A 14,306-nucleotide genomic window follows, 5' to 3' on the forward strand; every position below is an offset into this window, starting at 1 on the left:
CAATGTTGATGTGGCCATTTCATTACACATTTTGCCTTCTTTCTGCTTCAAAATAATAATAGCGGCACACACTAGCCAATAATTCCCCTTTGGTTTAAATCCGTATATGCCTATATAATAATTATAATCTGTTTAATACGTAAAGTATATTTTCTCCAACCAAGGAGGAACACTAACTTTATAGTTTATACATTTAGTATGCCAGAATCTATGAATACAGAAACACGGATAAAAGATAAAAAATAAAGCACTACAGCGTGCAGCCAGTCACTTCCGCATTGACCAATGCATGACTTTACTGAGGCTCTGATTGGTCTTTGGCCTGTGACATCACACTTGTCCGAGTTGTGTAGTCTAGGTACAATCTGAATCCAGAAATGTCTGTGTGCGTGTGCGGTCAAAAAGTGTTGAAGTAAAGAAGTGTTGAAGTCTGAGCTGCCTGATCAGCTTGGGTTTGGGTAGTGTGACCACCAGGGTCTACTCTATCAGGTATGCTGATAGGTGGTGGTATAGACACCATTGAACTGTCCACTATCCATCTGAAAGCCTGCAGGTTTCTTCCATTTGCAGCAGGGAAGCAATTTATTCATCATCTCCCTGTGGCGTGTGATACGAACACTAGTACAATGCGGTTCTGATGGGCTGTCTGAGAGAGACAGTGTGTCACTGATCAGATGAACGTCACAAAACCCATGCAGCTGTCAGAAACTATTTATCTTTGTGGAGAATGTGGACACACTGGCAGGTCAGATTTAGAGATTCCGGAGGGGGTGGGGGCAGTGTAAGCAGCTCTCTTATTTTTTTTCTCCTGTCCTTTATACATGGCCACTGGCTGTGCAGAACTGGACCCTAGACGTATCGTACTGTATGAAGACACAATATCTCACAATTTCACATTTCTCTTAACTCAACAACACACAGACGGATCAATAGCACTGAGTTATGAGGTTTCCTCCCGACAGCAACGAAGTCGACAAACTCAACTGTAGATGAATCGACTAAAATCTTATGATATTTAGTCGAAAACAAGACTAACACTACAATGTGACTGAAACTAAATTACATTTTACAAAATAAAAAAGATGACAAAATCTAAATCTAAATGTGCTGCCAAAATCAACACTCTTTCTGTTTCCTGCCGTCACATCAGTAAAGGCTGAAAAGCCACACAAATAATGTCGGAGTGGTTTTCTGATGAGTGTGTGTGGGGTCTGGCAGAGTGAGTCACGCCTTAATAGATCTCATTGATAGAATTTAAATTGGATGTTAAATAACCATCACTCTGCTGGATTGTCTGGCCAGGCCAGCCCCAGGAAAGTGGGCCAAACAGTGTGAGTTCACTTGGAAAGATATGTGAAATTGGTCTGAGATTGAATTAAAGGGTGAACAATTAGAGATAGCCATCCGCTAAACCCCACCCCAAATTGTCCAATGCCAATTCAATATAGTTTAGCAACCATTGCTATGCTGGGCTAACTTCCGTCACCTCATATTTGTCAGTGTTTTGCCTGGCTGTGTTGTTGAACACTTACACAGTTTAGCATCGGGAAAGTTACACGACTGACCCATCCTGGTGATGGCAATAAAAATAATCACCGTATTCTTACCGTGCATTACATGAAAACTCCCATCAGAGCGAATTGAACCCTGCCATCTTCTCGTTCTGCCCAATAAAATGTGGATGGGCCCACATGACCATGCAGCCCACTGTGGAATGATTTGAACATTTGTGACAATAACCTTTCCACGTTTGTGTGAAGTTCCGCTTTTATAGTTCTCCTTTCCTTCTTGCAACACGCGCGTGCGTGCGTGAGCAATAAAACTCACGCACGCACGATAAATACAAAAAAAATAACTTTTAATTTAAACCCACACACACACACACACACACAGTCACACACACACACACACACACACACACACACACACACACACACACACACACACACACACACACACACACACACACACACACACAGTACGGAGGACTAAAAGTATAAGGGCTGTGCTATGCTAATACGGTTGTATAGCTGTCACTCACTGTCAGAGTGGATATATTCATCTCTAGGCTGCATGTCCAAGGCTGTGAAAATCTCAAGCATGCTGCTCAGGCTTGAGATCATCAACCATAATGTAGGCCTACAGTACCTGACAGCCTGCCCCTCAGAGGCAGACATGGACAGATATCAACCATAATGTAGGCCTACAGTACCTGACAGCCTGCCTCTCAGAGGCAGACATGGACAGATATCAACCATAATGTAGGCCTACAGTACCTGACAGCCTGCCCCTCAGAGGCAGACATGGACAGATCATCAACCATAATGTAGGCCTGCAGTACCTGACACAGCCTGCCCCTCAGAGGCAGACATGGACAGATGCACACGGATGGGGCTGCTGCCTTGAAGGATCACCTCACCACTTTTCAACCTATATTCATATAATTGGTCCTCACTAATGTTTATAATAAAATTGCAAAAAATAAAAAAATAATAATCTACTCAGTCTGTGTCTCATAAATCATATCAGGTCGGCCGTGCAGGGTCTTGTAAAACTGCAGAGCACAGAAGTGAATATAGGAGATCCTCTGCGCGTGTTCGTTTGGTAGAATGTGGGAATATGGCCTCTCTCAACTCTCCTTCCTGCTGCCTCTATCGGTTTCTGTCTTGCTGTGAATGAGCCAATGAGGGACCAGCGCTGGGATCAGCTCAGCCCCAGCTCGGCCTCTTGCTCCAGAACAAAATGGTCCATTTAGGACTGAGACCAGATTCCAGTTTCTGACAAATGTCTCTGTCAGTGGTTCTCAAACTATTTCATGTCAAGGACCCCAAAAGTTATTATGTAATTGGCCGCCGACCCCCATCTGAAGCAAAGATTTGAGTTAAAAACGTTCACTCACAAAATAATATATATTCAAAGATTTTCGCCACATTTTCACGATTTTTCAAAAATAGCAGATCCGAGCTTGTAGAACTGCTGTTTTCGATAGATAAAGTATATGCTTAAAACACTAAAAGGGGTTCCCGTCCTGAATGGGCTTAACACTCCAGCTGGACCAGAACCACCTGGATCAGAACTCGGCCCAGCTAGCAACCCCAGCCTTTCTCTCACATCTCCATGGAAACCTTCCTTCAGGCACGGCAAAAAAAAATCTGATTGTGTGGAGGCCGGGAGGCTTGTTCACTCTTGTTGTTTTTCTGAAGTCTTTGGGATGGCGAACTGTTTTGTTTGTGGCTGATTTACATGTCAAGGCCTCCCTTCGCCCTGTGTTGTTCCGCACCATGCACTCTGGTGGATCAAGAAGCCTCTTAACAGCTCTATCTAGTAAAGCTCGATCCATTGCCAGGACTTGATCTCATTCTTGGAAACTCTCCTGTTGGACTGTCAATCAGGCTTATCTGTGTCGTATGTAGCCTACCTCTGCTAGCGGTCCACACTGCATTGTGTGTATATTTTGTCTGCATTAATTTACGCATGCATTCAAGTATTATACTTGAATGTATCATAGTTAATTTAAAGAAACTGGGAAACTTCGTTATTTTGTTTCTCTCTCTTTCCTTTCTGTAGTTAAACTTTCTCATTTCCATACCATGATTTTTCTGCCCCCCTGCTTTTAGCATCTTCATGCTAAAAGCAGTCATTTGTGGTCCTCTGGCTCTGCAATTCCCATTGACTCCCACAGTCTGAATAAACGTCATTTTCCCTCTGGGTTTACCCAAAGTGCAGTTTGTGAATAGCACCTGTTGTCTTCCTCCATTAAATATTCACACTGGCTCTCATAAAAGCCTAGTTGGTTCTCACACTTTTTGCTTTCTGTCCGAAGGTTTTTCATCCCCTCATTATTTTCCAACTTATTGCGATGTCACACTTTCCCCCCTCTCTTTCTTGCTGAACTTGCAATTAAATGGATAGTTCACCCCACCAAAAATTACTTTATTTATACCGATTACTCACCCCATGGAGAGTTGAATTCATGGATATTTTTTGTTTTTGTTGCATTCCTAAGCGAATTATTTGACCATGTTTCCCTATGACCATGTTCCCTATGGAGACACAAAATAGTCTCATTTTGTGACCCTCAAATAGCCTCTGTTTTCTAATTTCTCCACTTCCATTGTCTGTTGTGCCCTCTGGTTGCAGGGCAAGCATTGTGCAGAAGAGGATCATCTATTTCCAGGATGAAGGCTCACTCACCAAGCGGATGTGTGAGAAAGGTGGGATTCAATATCAGAAAACTAATAACCTTTCTTGTGTTCTCCCATCTCCAAATCTTCCCGCTGTTACCCTATTTCACCACCCGTGGATCTTTTATTTCTCTCATGTAGTATTAACTGCCTGCTTTCCTATTTTCTTTCCTATTTCTGTGCAGCGATATCATCTGTGCTTTGAACACATTGTCATCGGAATGATCTTAAATGAGTGTGACCCCCAGCTGTGTATGACATTGGATGCCACACTAAGCAATAGATCAAACGAATAATTGAACATGTCCCCCACTTTACTCCCCCCCCACCCACCCCACCCTCGCTCCTTTCCTCCTCGATGCTCAGACAACCCCTCATCTCAACTGCATTCTATAGTATTACTGTCCTTTCCTCCTCGATGCTCAGACAACCCCTCATCTCAACTGCATTCTATAGTATTACTGTCCTGTAATCTTTTAGTAATGTTTTTGTTGGCCATTGTCTCTATGGTCTCGGTCTTTCCAAGTTTCAGTCTCCCTGTTGTTCCTCCCCCCTCCCTTAATTTCGCTCTCTGTTCTGTTTGCAGAGTCGTTGTTTGGCGACACCACAGACAAGCCTCTGCTGGACTGCTGTGCCTGTGGAACTGCCAAGTACAGAGTCACATTCTTTGGGAACTGGTCAGAGAAGATTCATCCCAAGGATTACCCCCGTAAGCGTGAAACACTTTAATTCTTCCTTCACTTCACAGTAGCTCTATATGCATTCATGTTTATCAGACAACTACAGCTGCCACAAGAGCCAATATTTTCCCTTCTGATTAACCCATTTAGACCTGAGGACGCATCAGTGTCACCTTATAGCGTTTAACCACTTTAACCATTATTTTCAACATTAGCGGTTGAAAAATTGCAGATCTGCTATTTTTGAAAAATCGTGAAAATGTATGCAAATCTTTGCATATTCTTTCACAGTGGAACATTTTAAATTAAATCTTTGCTTCTGGGGGGGTCGCTGGGAAAATATTTTCAGATGGGGGTCGGCAGGCAAATTACATATCATTTTTGGGGTCCTTGACATGAAATAGTTTGAGCACCACATAGATACATAGGTTCTTTTCAGAAAACTGTCATGATTTAGAAGACATTTGTAGAATCGACCTCAGGTCTAAATGGGATATTATACTGTATACTGTATGTGTAACCTTGACATTGATTCAGGGTGTGAATGGACATTCACATAAAAGCGAGCTCTGACTTCTGATATGATCTGACATATTGATTAGAATGGAGTACCATAAGCCCACAGATAGAGAGAGAGCAAATGGTCAGGTGTGGGAGGGCGCGGTTGTCTCTACCTAGTCTATACTACTCATTGTCACTTCAGTCTCTCACTCTCACAATCACTTTCACTGAGGGGCGGATTGTCTGGAATAAAGCAAGACAACACTGCGTGTGTGTGTGTGTGTGTGTGTGTGTGTGTGTGTGTGTGTGTGTGTGTGTGTGTGTGTGTGCATGTGTGTGTGTAATACTGGGTTTAAAAACACAGCTGAAACATGAAGTGGAGTCTGTCAACTCCCACAATTTCCTTCTTCCCATATTGCGCTGCAACGTAACTCTAGGATGAAATTCTAGTCTATGTTAAGCGCCATGGATAAAGGTGCTACATAAATGCACCATTTATATTACCATTTATTTCCACATGGCTGCGATGTCGGAAATGGCAGAAGTCAAGTCAAATCGGTATGCCCTTTTCATACTTGCCAAAACATTGTGATCACATATACCTCAGACAGAAAGAGGTATAGGGCATGCCTCCTGATTGAGACTGGCACTCTACTGATTGCCCATAGTTATGTGTGAAAGGGTGAATTTCAAAGCACTTTGGAAAGTGGGGCTATTTAAATGCAAACCAATTCACTCATTTTATTTCTTTCCAGTTTCTATCGCTTTCTGTCTTCTGTTTCTCTCTTGCTCGCACACACGCGCACAGTCGCACGCACGCACACGCAGACACAGACACAGACAGGTAGATTTAAAGGAAGATAAGGTAAGCTTGAGCCTGATATATACTTTGTTGTGCAACCCATGTGCCAATGCCGAAAGTAGATGATCTATAAGCTCTCAACACGTCGCATTGCGGTTCAGTGTGAACTTGTAAATCTGCTATTTTCGGCACGGTATAATTTAAGCATTGGCTTGCATCGTTATTGTTTTCATCACGGTTCCAAGGAAGCCACAGCTGGATTCCCCCTCGCTGATCTGCCAGAACCAAGCTACAGTATGACCTAGATCACTGTTTCGCAAACAGTGGGTTCGCGAGTAAATATATTCCCTTTTTTGTGTCTTCCATTGAAAAACAATCTGTCTGAACTGAGTGGTGCTGTACTGTATACTGTACTGGTACTGTATTGTACTACTCTATACTGTACTGTACTCTCCCTCCTTCTCCACTTCCTCCATTGGCTCCCGGTCGCTGCCTGCACAGAATACAAAACTATGATGCTGGCGTTCAAAGCAACCAAAGGTCTGGCACCCCCATATCTTGCATGTCTGATTGAAACCCTCCCACACACTCAGACATTGGGTGGGACACGCTTCCCATTACAAGCAGAACTTCAGACTCACTCTCAATCTTCCGCTGTAGTCTGAAAACACACCTCTTCAGACTCCATCATGGTCTGTAGCGCTTTCCCTAGCCCCGGCGACCTTACAAAGTTACAGGCGTATGCAAAGGCTCAACGTATGGAACTTAGATAGCATTTTATGTAGACTTAGATAACATTTTATGCAGACATAGCACCATACGCATACAGTAGTTTCATTATATAAATATTACACTATTAGCTCACTTAGCTTACATATGATTTATGATGTGAGTGTGTGAGTGTGTGTGTGTGTGTGTGTGTGTGTGTGTGTGTGTGTGTGTGTGTGTGTGTGTGTGTGTGTGTGTGTGTGTGTGTGTGTGAGAGAGACACGCTTCTGCTCAACAATCAATAGTTTTGTCCCGGCAAACTTCTAATATCACTTTTGGGAAGTTTGGGAACCACTGTTCTTGATAACTGACCCTAGTAGTTGTCCTTGATAACTGACCCTAGTAGTTGTCCTTGATAACTGACCCTAGTAGTTGTTCTTGATAACTGACCCTAGTAGTTGTTCTTGATAACTGACCCTAGTAGTTGTTCTTGATAACTGACCCTAGTAGTTGTTCTTGATAACTGACCCTAGTAGTTGTCGATGATACCTGACCCTAGTAGTTGTCCTTGATAACTGACCCTAGTAGTTGTCGATGATAACTGACCCTAGTAGTTGTTCTTGATAACTGACCCTAGTAGTTGTTCTTGATGATAACTGACCCTAGTAGTTGTTCTTGATAACTGACTCTATAGTTGTCCTTGATAACTGACCCTAGTAGTTGTCCTTGATAACTGACCCTAGTAGTTGTTCTTGATAACTGACCCTAGTAGTTGTTCTTGATAACTGACCCTAGTAGTTGTTCTTGATGATAACTGACCCTAGTAGTTGTTCTTGATAACTGACCCTAGTAGTTGTCGATGATACCTGACCCTAGTAGTTGTCGATGATACCTGACCCTAGTAGTTGTCCTTGATAACTGACCCTATAGTTGTTCTTGATAACTGACCCTAGTAGTTGTTCTTGATAACTGACCCTAGTAGTTGTTCTTGATAACTGACCCTAGTAGTTGTTCTTGATAACTGACCCTATAGTTGTTCTTGATAACTGACCCTATAGTTGTTCTTGATACCTGACCCTAGTAGTTGTCGATGATACCTGACCCTAGTAGTTGTCCTTGATAACTGACCCTATAGTTGTTCTTGATAACTGACCCTAGTAGTTGTTCTTGATAACTGACCCTAGTAGTTGTTCTTGATAACTGACCCTATAGTTGTTCTTGATAACTGACCCTATAGTTGTTCTTGATAACTGACCCTAGTAGTTGTTCTTGATAACTGACCCTAGTAGTTGTCCTTGATAACTGACCCTAGTAGTTGTCGATGATAACTGACCCTATAGTTGTTCTTGATAACGGACCCTAGTAGTTGTCCTTGATAACTGACCCTAGTAGTTGTCCAACTGACGATCAGTTCATCTAATTTGAATGGTTGGGGCAATTCCAGATGGAAGTGTGGCGTTGCTAAAGGAAGCTAATTGGCCATGGCTGTTACAGTGACCGTACCGCACGTCACTCGTTTCATAGTTTAAGACACTGTTTCCCAAACACTGGGTCGGGACCCATTTAGTGGGTCTCAGACACACTTTATTTTTTTGGTTTCCTACATTTTGTTTTTATTATTATTTCAAAAGATTTTCAAAAGAACATTACCAAAAATCATGAATTAAAAATAAATAAATGTTCTTTTAAGTAATTTCATGCAGAAATACAAGAAAAATCTGAGAATTACGATAAATGAGAAAACAAATGTTTAAGAAGTAGTGAAAATAGCTGCGTTGTGAGCTTGTAGATCTGCTATTTTCACTAGATTGGGTCCCGGTCAAACACATCTAATTTCTCTATATTTTGTTCACAGGCTAAAACATTTGGGAACCACTGGTTTAAGAGATGTCACCGTCACCTATCCTTAGATGTCCTTCCAGTGAACGGCCATGTGACCACTGTGGTTTATCGGTGACACATTGTCAGTCCAGGGGGTCACTCGCTATATACAACAGGGTTTTCTTCTCTTTTTTTGCTCTCTCGCCAACACGACAACCTTGATGGCTCTATTTTCTCTTCCCCTCGGGTCCCCGTTGTGAGTCATGCAGCAACGTGTGGCTATGGAAGCCTGAGTGATCCTCTGACAGAGGCAAGCAGAGGGCAGGCCCAGTAGAGAGGATGTTCCAGCTGGATTAGGTCCAACACAGGTGGCCACAGAGGCTCATTATGGGTACACAATGGTAGAGAGAGGATATGGGGTATTTTTTTAAACTAGACAAATTGCACTGAGTAGTGCTTACCTCTGCCAACACTATGCAATTAGCAAGATAATTCATTCTGATATTATTGTCCTTTGACAAAAAAGTTCATTTGGTGCTGATATACTATATAATTCCACCGAAGTTATTTTGGGGCGGATACATGGTGCATTTATATAGCGCTTTTTTTTTTTTTTGCTATCCAAGGCACTTTACATAGATCATGCATTCACACACAATCACATTCATTCATGGCCGAGGAAACCATGCAAGGCACCAACTTGCTCATTGGGAGCAAGTAGGGGTTCAGTGTCTTGCTCAAGGACACTTCGACACCAACTCTGGGGGAGCCTGGGTTCGAACTGGGAACCTCGCGGTTCCCATGCATCCGGTTCCCATAAGTAAGCCTTGCCGAGTCATGAGGCCCATAGGGCTTGATGAAGTACACCCCTTGGACATGATGACGTACAAGTACTGTACACCCCCTGGACATGACGCTAGTATGTAGCAGGGACTTTACCCCAATCCAACCCTTGATGCTTTGGTATGACCCCCGACCTCTGTGTCCCAGGGCGGACACTCTAACCACAAGGCCAATGAGCTGGTAAGCATGCATCTGGCCAATCTACCGGACACTAAGGGGATAGAGTCACTGATGCCCCAATAGACTTCAGTTCCATGAAATGAAATTCACCAATCTGTTCTCGATTTTCAACTTGCCCTTGATTTTGAAACGAATTCGAATGGAATGGATTTGAGGCGTGTTTTAAAGCCTTTAGTGCCTTCAGGTCTCGTAATCATGTGGTGCCTTCAGGTGGTTGAGAATTATGATCCAGAGATAGAGTACTTCCTATTACATAAGGGGGGTAGGGGGAGATAACACACACAGCAGAGCATATCAGTGATATCATCAGATTGCCCAATAGTGACATTAACCTCAGTAAGATTTTGGCATTTCCTTTACTAGCTTTGGTGTGGATATATATGCAGTTTTCCTGTTGGTATACTCCACTTATTATAGCAGACTTTTACACAGCCTGCAAAAAAGGATATTGATTTTATGTCACTGGCCAGTCAGACAGAGATTATCTTTACCAAAAGAAAACCTTCTGGGTGTGTAGGAGTGTAGCGTTGCCTGAAGGAGGAGAGGAGAGCTGGGTGTGTAGGAGTGTAGCATTGCCTGAAGGAGGAGAGGAGAGCTGGGTGTGTAGGAGTGTAGCATTTCCTGAAGGAGGAGAGGAGAGGAAAACCTTCTGGGTGTGTAGGAGTGTAGCATTGCCTGAAGGAGGAGAGGAGAGCTGGGTGTGTAGGAGTGTAGCGTTGCCTGAAGGAGGAGAGGAGAGCTGGGTGTGTAGGAGTGTAGCGTTGCCTGAAGGAGGAGAGGAGAGCTGGGTGTGTAGGAGTGTAGCGTTGCCTGAAGGAGGAGAGGAGAGGAAAACCTTCTGGGTGTGTAGGAGTGTAGCGTTGCCTGAAGGAGGAGAGGAGAGGAAAACCTTCTGGGTGTGTAGGAGTGTAGCGTTTCCTGAAGGAGGAGAGGAGAGCTGGGTGTGTAGGAGTGTAGCGTTTCCTGAAGGAGGAGAGGAGAGCTGGGTGTGTAGGACTGTAGCGTTTCCTGAAGGAGGAGAGGAGAGGAAAACCTTCTGGGTGTGTAGGAGTGTAGCGTTTCCTGAAGGAGGAGAGGAGAGGAAAACCTTCTGGGTGTGTAGGAGTGTAGCGTTGCCTGAAGGAGGAGAGGAGAGCTGGGTGTGTAGGAGTGTAGCGTTGCCTGAAGGAGGAGAGGAGAGGAAAACCTTCTGGGTGTGTAGGAGTGTAGCATTGCCTGAAGGAGGAGAGGAGAGCTGGGTGTGTAGGAGTGTAGCGTTGCCTGAAGGAGGAGAGGAGAGCTGGATATGATGCACCAATAAAGTCGGAAATGATCCTTCTATGGACAGCCATGAGAATGAGAGATTGCTGTAGAGCACACGTTCCTCCTGGAGACATTTCCTTGATCTAAAGCTTACGTGGATTAAACATCTAAATCAAAAAATGTGTTTGACTGATCAAACTCATTAATAAGGTACTGAAACAGCAGTGTGCTTTCAGTACAAAAGGGTGATTTCCAGACAAAAGGGCTAATGAATACAAATGCACAATACTATAATCCTGTTTCGTAATTCTCGCAGCAAGGTGCTTCATGTGGGCAAGCAGGCCAAGATACCTTTTTTGTTTTTGTGTCAATTAACCTCACCAGGTCGTGCCAATCACTGGTCTGCCATAATTGGAGCGTCCCACTCGAAGAACTACATACTGTGGGAGTATGGTGCCTACTCGAGTGACGGGATTAAGTCTGTGGCTGAGTTGGGCTCCCCAGTCAAGATGGAGGAAGAGATTAGGCAGAAGGTAAGGGTTCATCTATACCTCATTGTCCAACTGCTTTGCATCACAAAAAGTGAAAATTACAAAAGACTGTCTGTGTTTTTCATAATCAATTTGGATGATGATAATCAATTTGGATGATGTGGTATGTAGTCAGACAAATGCTGTATTTTGTTATTCACGCTCTATGGGAATGATCAAAGCAGAAAGGAATCATTGAGAGAGAGCGAGAGAGCTGACGGTCTGCATATTGCATACCCTGCAGTGGCCATAGGGGATCTATCAAGGTTTTAGTGCCATGCCATCAGACATGATGTTTCTGGGTGTGCTGACTGGAGTTCAATATTGGATAGATGGCTGTGACGTATTTCATTGTCGTGGATCGATTCGTGCTTTTCAAGCACCGTAATTATTCTTTGGCTGTACATGCACGTACAATTACTACACAGCAATGGAAAGAGTGGACCGTATTCTGTCATCTTGTCCTTGAGTATGCAACCACTTGAACCACCTGCATCCCTACAGCAAAGACATTTGTTGTACTGTACAGCGAAAAAACAGCATCAAGTACAGTTGTAACTCAGGTCTGTATTACTAAGTATAGTATAGGGGGAAAAACTACGGTAACCTTTTCCAACTGAGGTATTTTATTCTGTGCTAATGGGATCTTATTTCTGACATATTATAAAGTGTAATGACCTTGTTCTTTAGCCAGTGACATTCACATGGATGGGTGTTGGTGGTACATACTTAGAGCTGCATTAATCTCTCAATCAATAACTGTGTTTCGCAAGTAGCTTCAGTTACAAGTATGTGCCCTTTGATACACTCCAGGGAAATAGTTTCTCCCGGTCTCCCTTTAACACATACAGTATATGCCTTTTACAGCTTCAACTGACGTTCACACATTACTTTATATAACTTTCTAAAACTATTCCTTTTTCTGACACAACTTAAGCCAGATGTTATGCTCAGTTTCTTCCCACTCTCCTCCTCTATCTGTTGTTGTTTGTCCTTCTATGTGGCTGTGTCTATCTGTCTTAAAATAGCCAGTGCTGGCAGAGCGTGCTGCAGAGGGGAGGCATACTATGATCCGACGGATCATTGGTTTGAAGGAGCATTGGTCCGATGTGCGCTGGGATCGGGAGAGGGTTGGGGTTAGGTTTAGGTGTGCTGTCCCAGGGGAGGTTAGGGTTAGGGTGAGGGTTTGAGGTAGGTTGTCGTTCGAACCAATGCTCCGTAGGACCAAACACATTAACCCGCTTTTTTGTTGGCTAATATTGAAGGCCAGAGTCATGGAAGATAATGAGAGCATAGAGTGAGTGTTGGGGTCTGTGCGTCACAGCTATATACCGCCTTACTACTGCTGCTGCTGCTGCTGTGTTCTCTTCATTTCCAGGACCAGCATGGTCAACTGTGTTCACCTCTAATCTAAGAGATGAGATTGAATTTAAAAGCTGCCAAATAAGAAATGGTCAGATGATTCCTCAAGTAATCGGGCATTGTGCATGAATGAACGCAAGCGCCTGCGTGTGAAGATGTATTGATGTTAGTGAGAAAGCTTACTCTCAGAGATATGTTGTCCCGATCTCGCCGCTCATAGATTCAAGCTTATTTAACTTTTGTGTTCTGTGTCCCTTTCTCTGTGGAATTTCTTGCAGTGTCATTTTTGGATGTTATATTTCTTTGCAACAACCACTTGTTGCAAGCATATGAGACCAGACAGAAGAAAAAGCAATCTTTCCAATTATTGTTGACATGTCTGACCTTCTGTGTCACCTTTTCATCTCAGCTTGGCTATTGGGCTAGGCAATCTGACGACAAACACAGTTTATGCAAAGCGAGAGCTGTGAGGTAACTGGCATCTATTGTTACGCTGTTTGCACCAAGCTCACCAGCGAGGAGGAGACAGGTACAGACAAGCGGCTACATAAACAAATGGTTGATTTTTTTAATCAAAATCCTCAAAACAGCTCCAAAATAGCCAATGTACAAGCTCACAACGCAAGGCATCACAATGCAACATTGTGATGTGACTCGTGAGCTTAAAGATCAGCAACTTTTAGATAATATGTACGATACCAATCTATGACAGGTGTCATAGATTATTGATAGAATGATACAATGTACATTTCTACATGGTTCCTTCTTGTGTCAGACCAAAAACATTATATTCTGCTGATATTTCCACCTTGGGTGTTATGGCTCAGTCACTCCATGGTGGTGTAGACCTAGCATGGCCAGACTGGCATTTATTTTTATCAATTTTTCTGGCATTTTTTTCCTTTTTTTATCAGCTTGGAGAGCTGATCAATGATCAGACTTTCTAGTCTAGTCACGTGGTCTAGGAGCCATGTAATGGCGATATTTTTATGATTGGCTGGCCTGAGCTATAAGCCAATTGGAGAATAGCCCTATTCGGGCCAATGGGTTTCTGGCAGAAGCCATTGACGGCTGCTTTCACGGTGTTGGGTGAAATCAACCCTCAGCTATATCTCCGCCCTACTAGGCGGGTTTTGCCTTACTTGGCGGGTTTTTCCTTTTACATGATTTGGGCGTGTTATAAATAAGTAGATTCTAGAAAAGCATTCCAGCTGCCAGCTCGTAGCATGCAACAACTTTTTTGAGTGGATAAAGTGAAGTTTGCTTTGGTTTGTGTTGCGTCGTGCTTGCGGTTATGTTAATTCATTGCATTACAACTCTAATTTATACAGAGTAGGGCCTACTTTGTCTTCTTTCCCAAGCTTGACAAATACAATCTGCCACAACAAAAGTCCCTTTGGCAAAACACATCTCCATTTTTACATACAGTAGTCATTTAAATCTAGGAAATCCC

The 14,306-nt window shown here is 43.2% G+C and overlaps 1 protein-coding gene across 1 annotated transcript in view; it reads left to right on the plus strand.

The window, feature by feature from the left end:
* The window catches only part of spon1a (spondin 1a), a 101,380-nt gene that overhangs the window by 15,677 nt on the left and 71,397 nt on the right, over nt 1-14,306 (plus strand). Inside the window, exons 4-6 of the mRNA XM_080759281.1 lie at nt 4,141-4,214; nt 4,771-4,893; nt 11,346-11,494. Of these exons, the coding sequence (XP_080615407.1) occupies nt 4,141-4,214; nt 4,771-4,893; nt 11,346-11,494 (346 nt within the window). The remainder of the gene's footprint in view (nt 1-4,140; nt 4,215-4,770; nt 4,894-11,345; nt 11,495-14,306) is intronic.

Source organism: Protomyctophum bolini, assembly GCF_963924005.1.
Source record: "Protomyctophum bolini genome assembly, chromosome: 1".
Lineage (NCBI taxonomy): Eukaryota > Metazoa > Chordata > Actinopteri > Myctophiformes > Myctophidae > Protomyctophum > Protomyctophum bolini.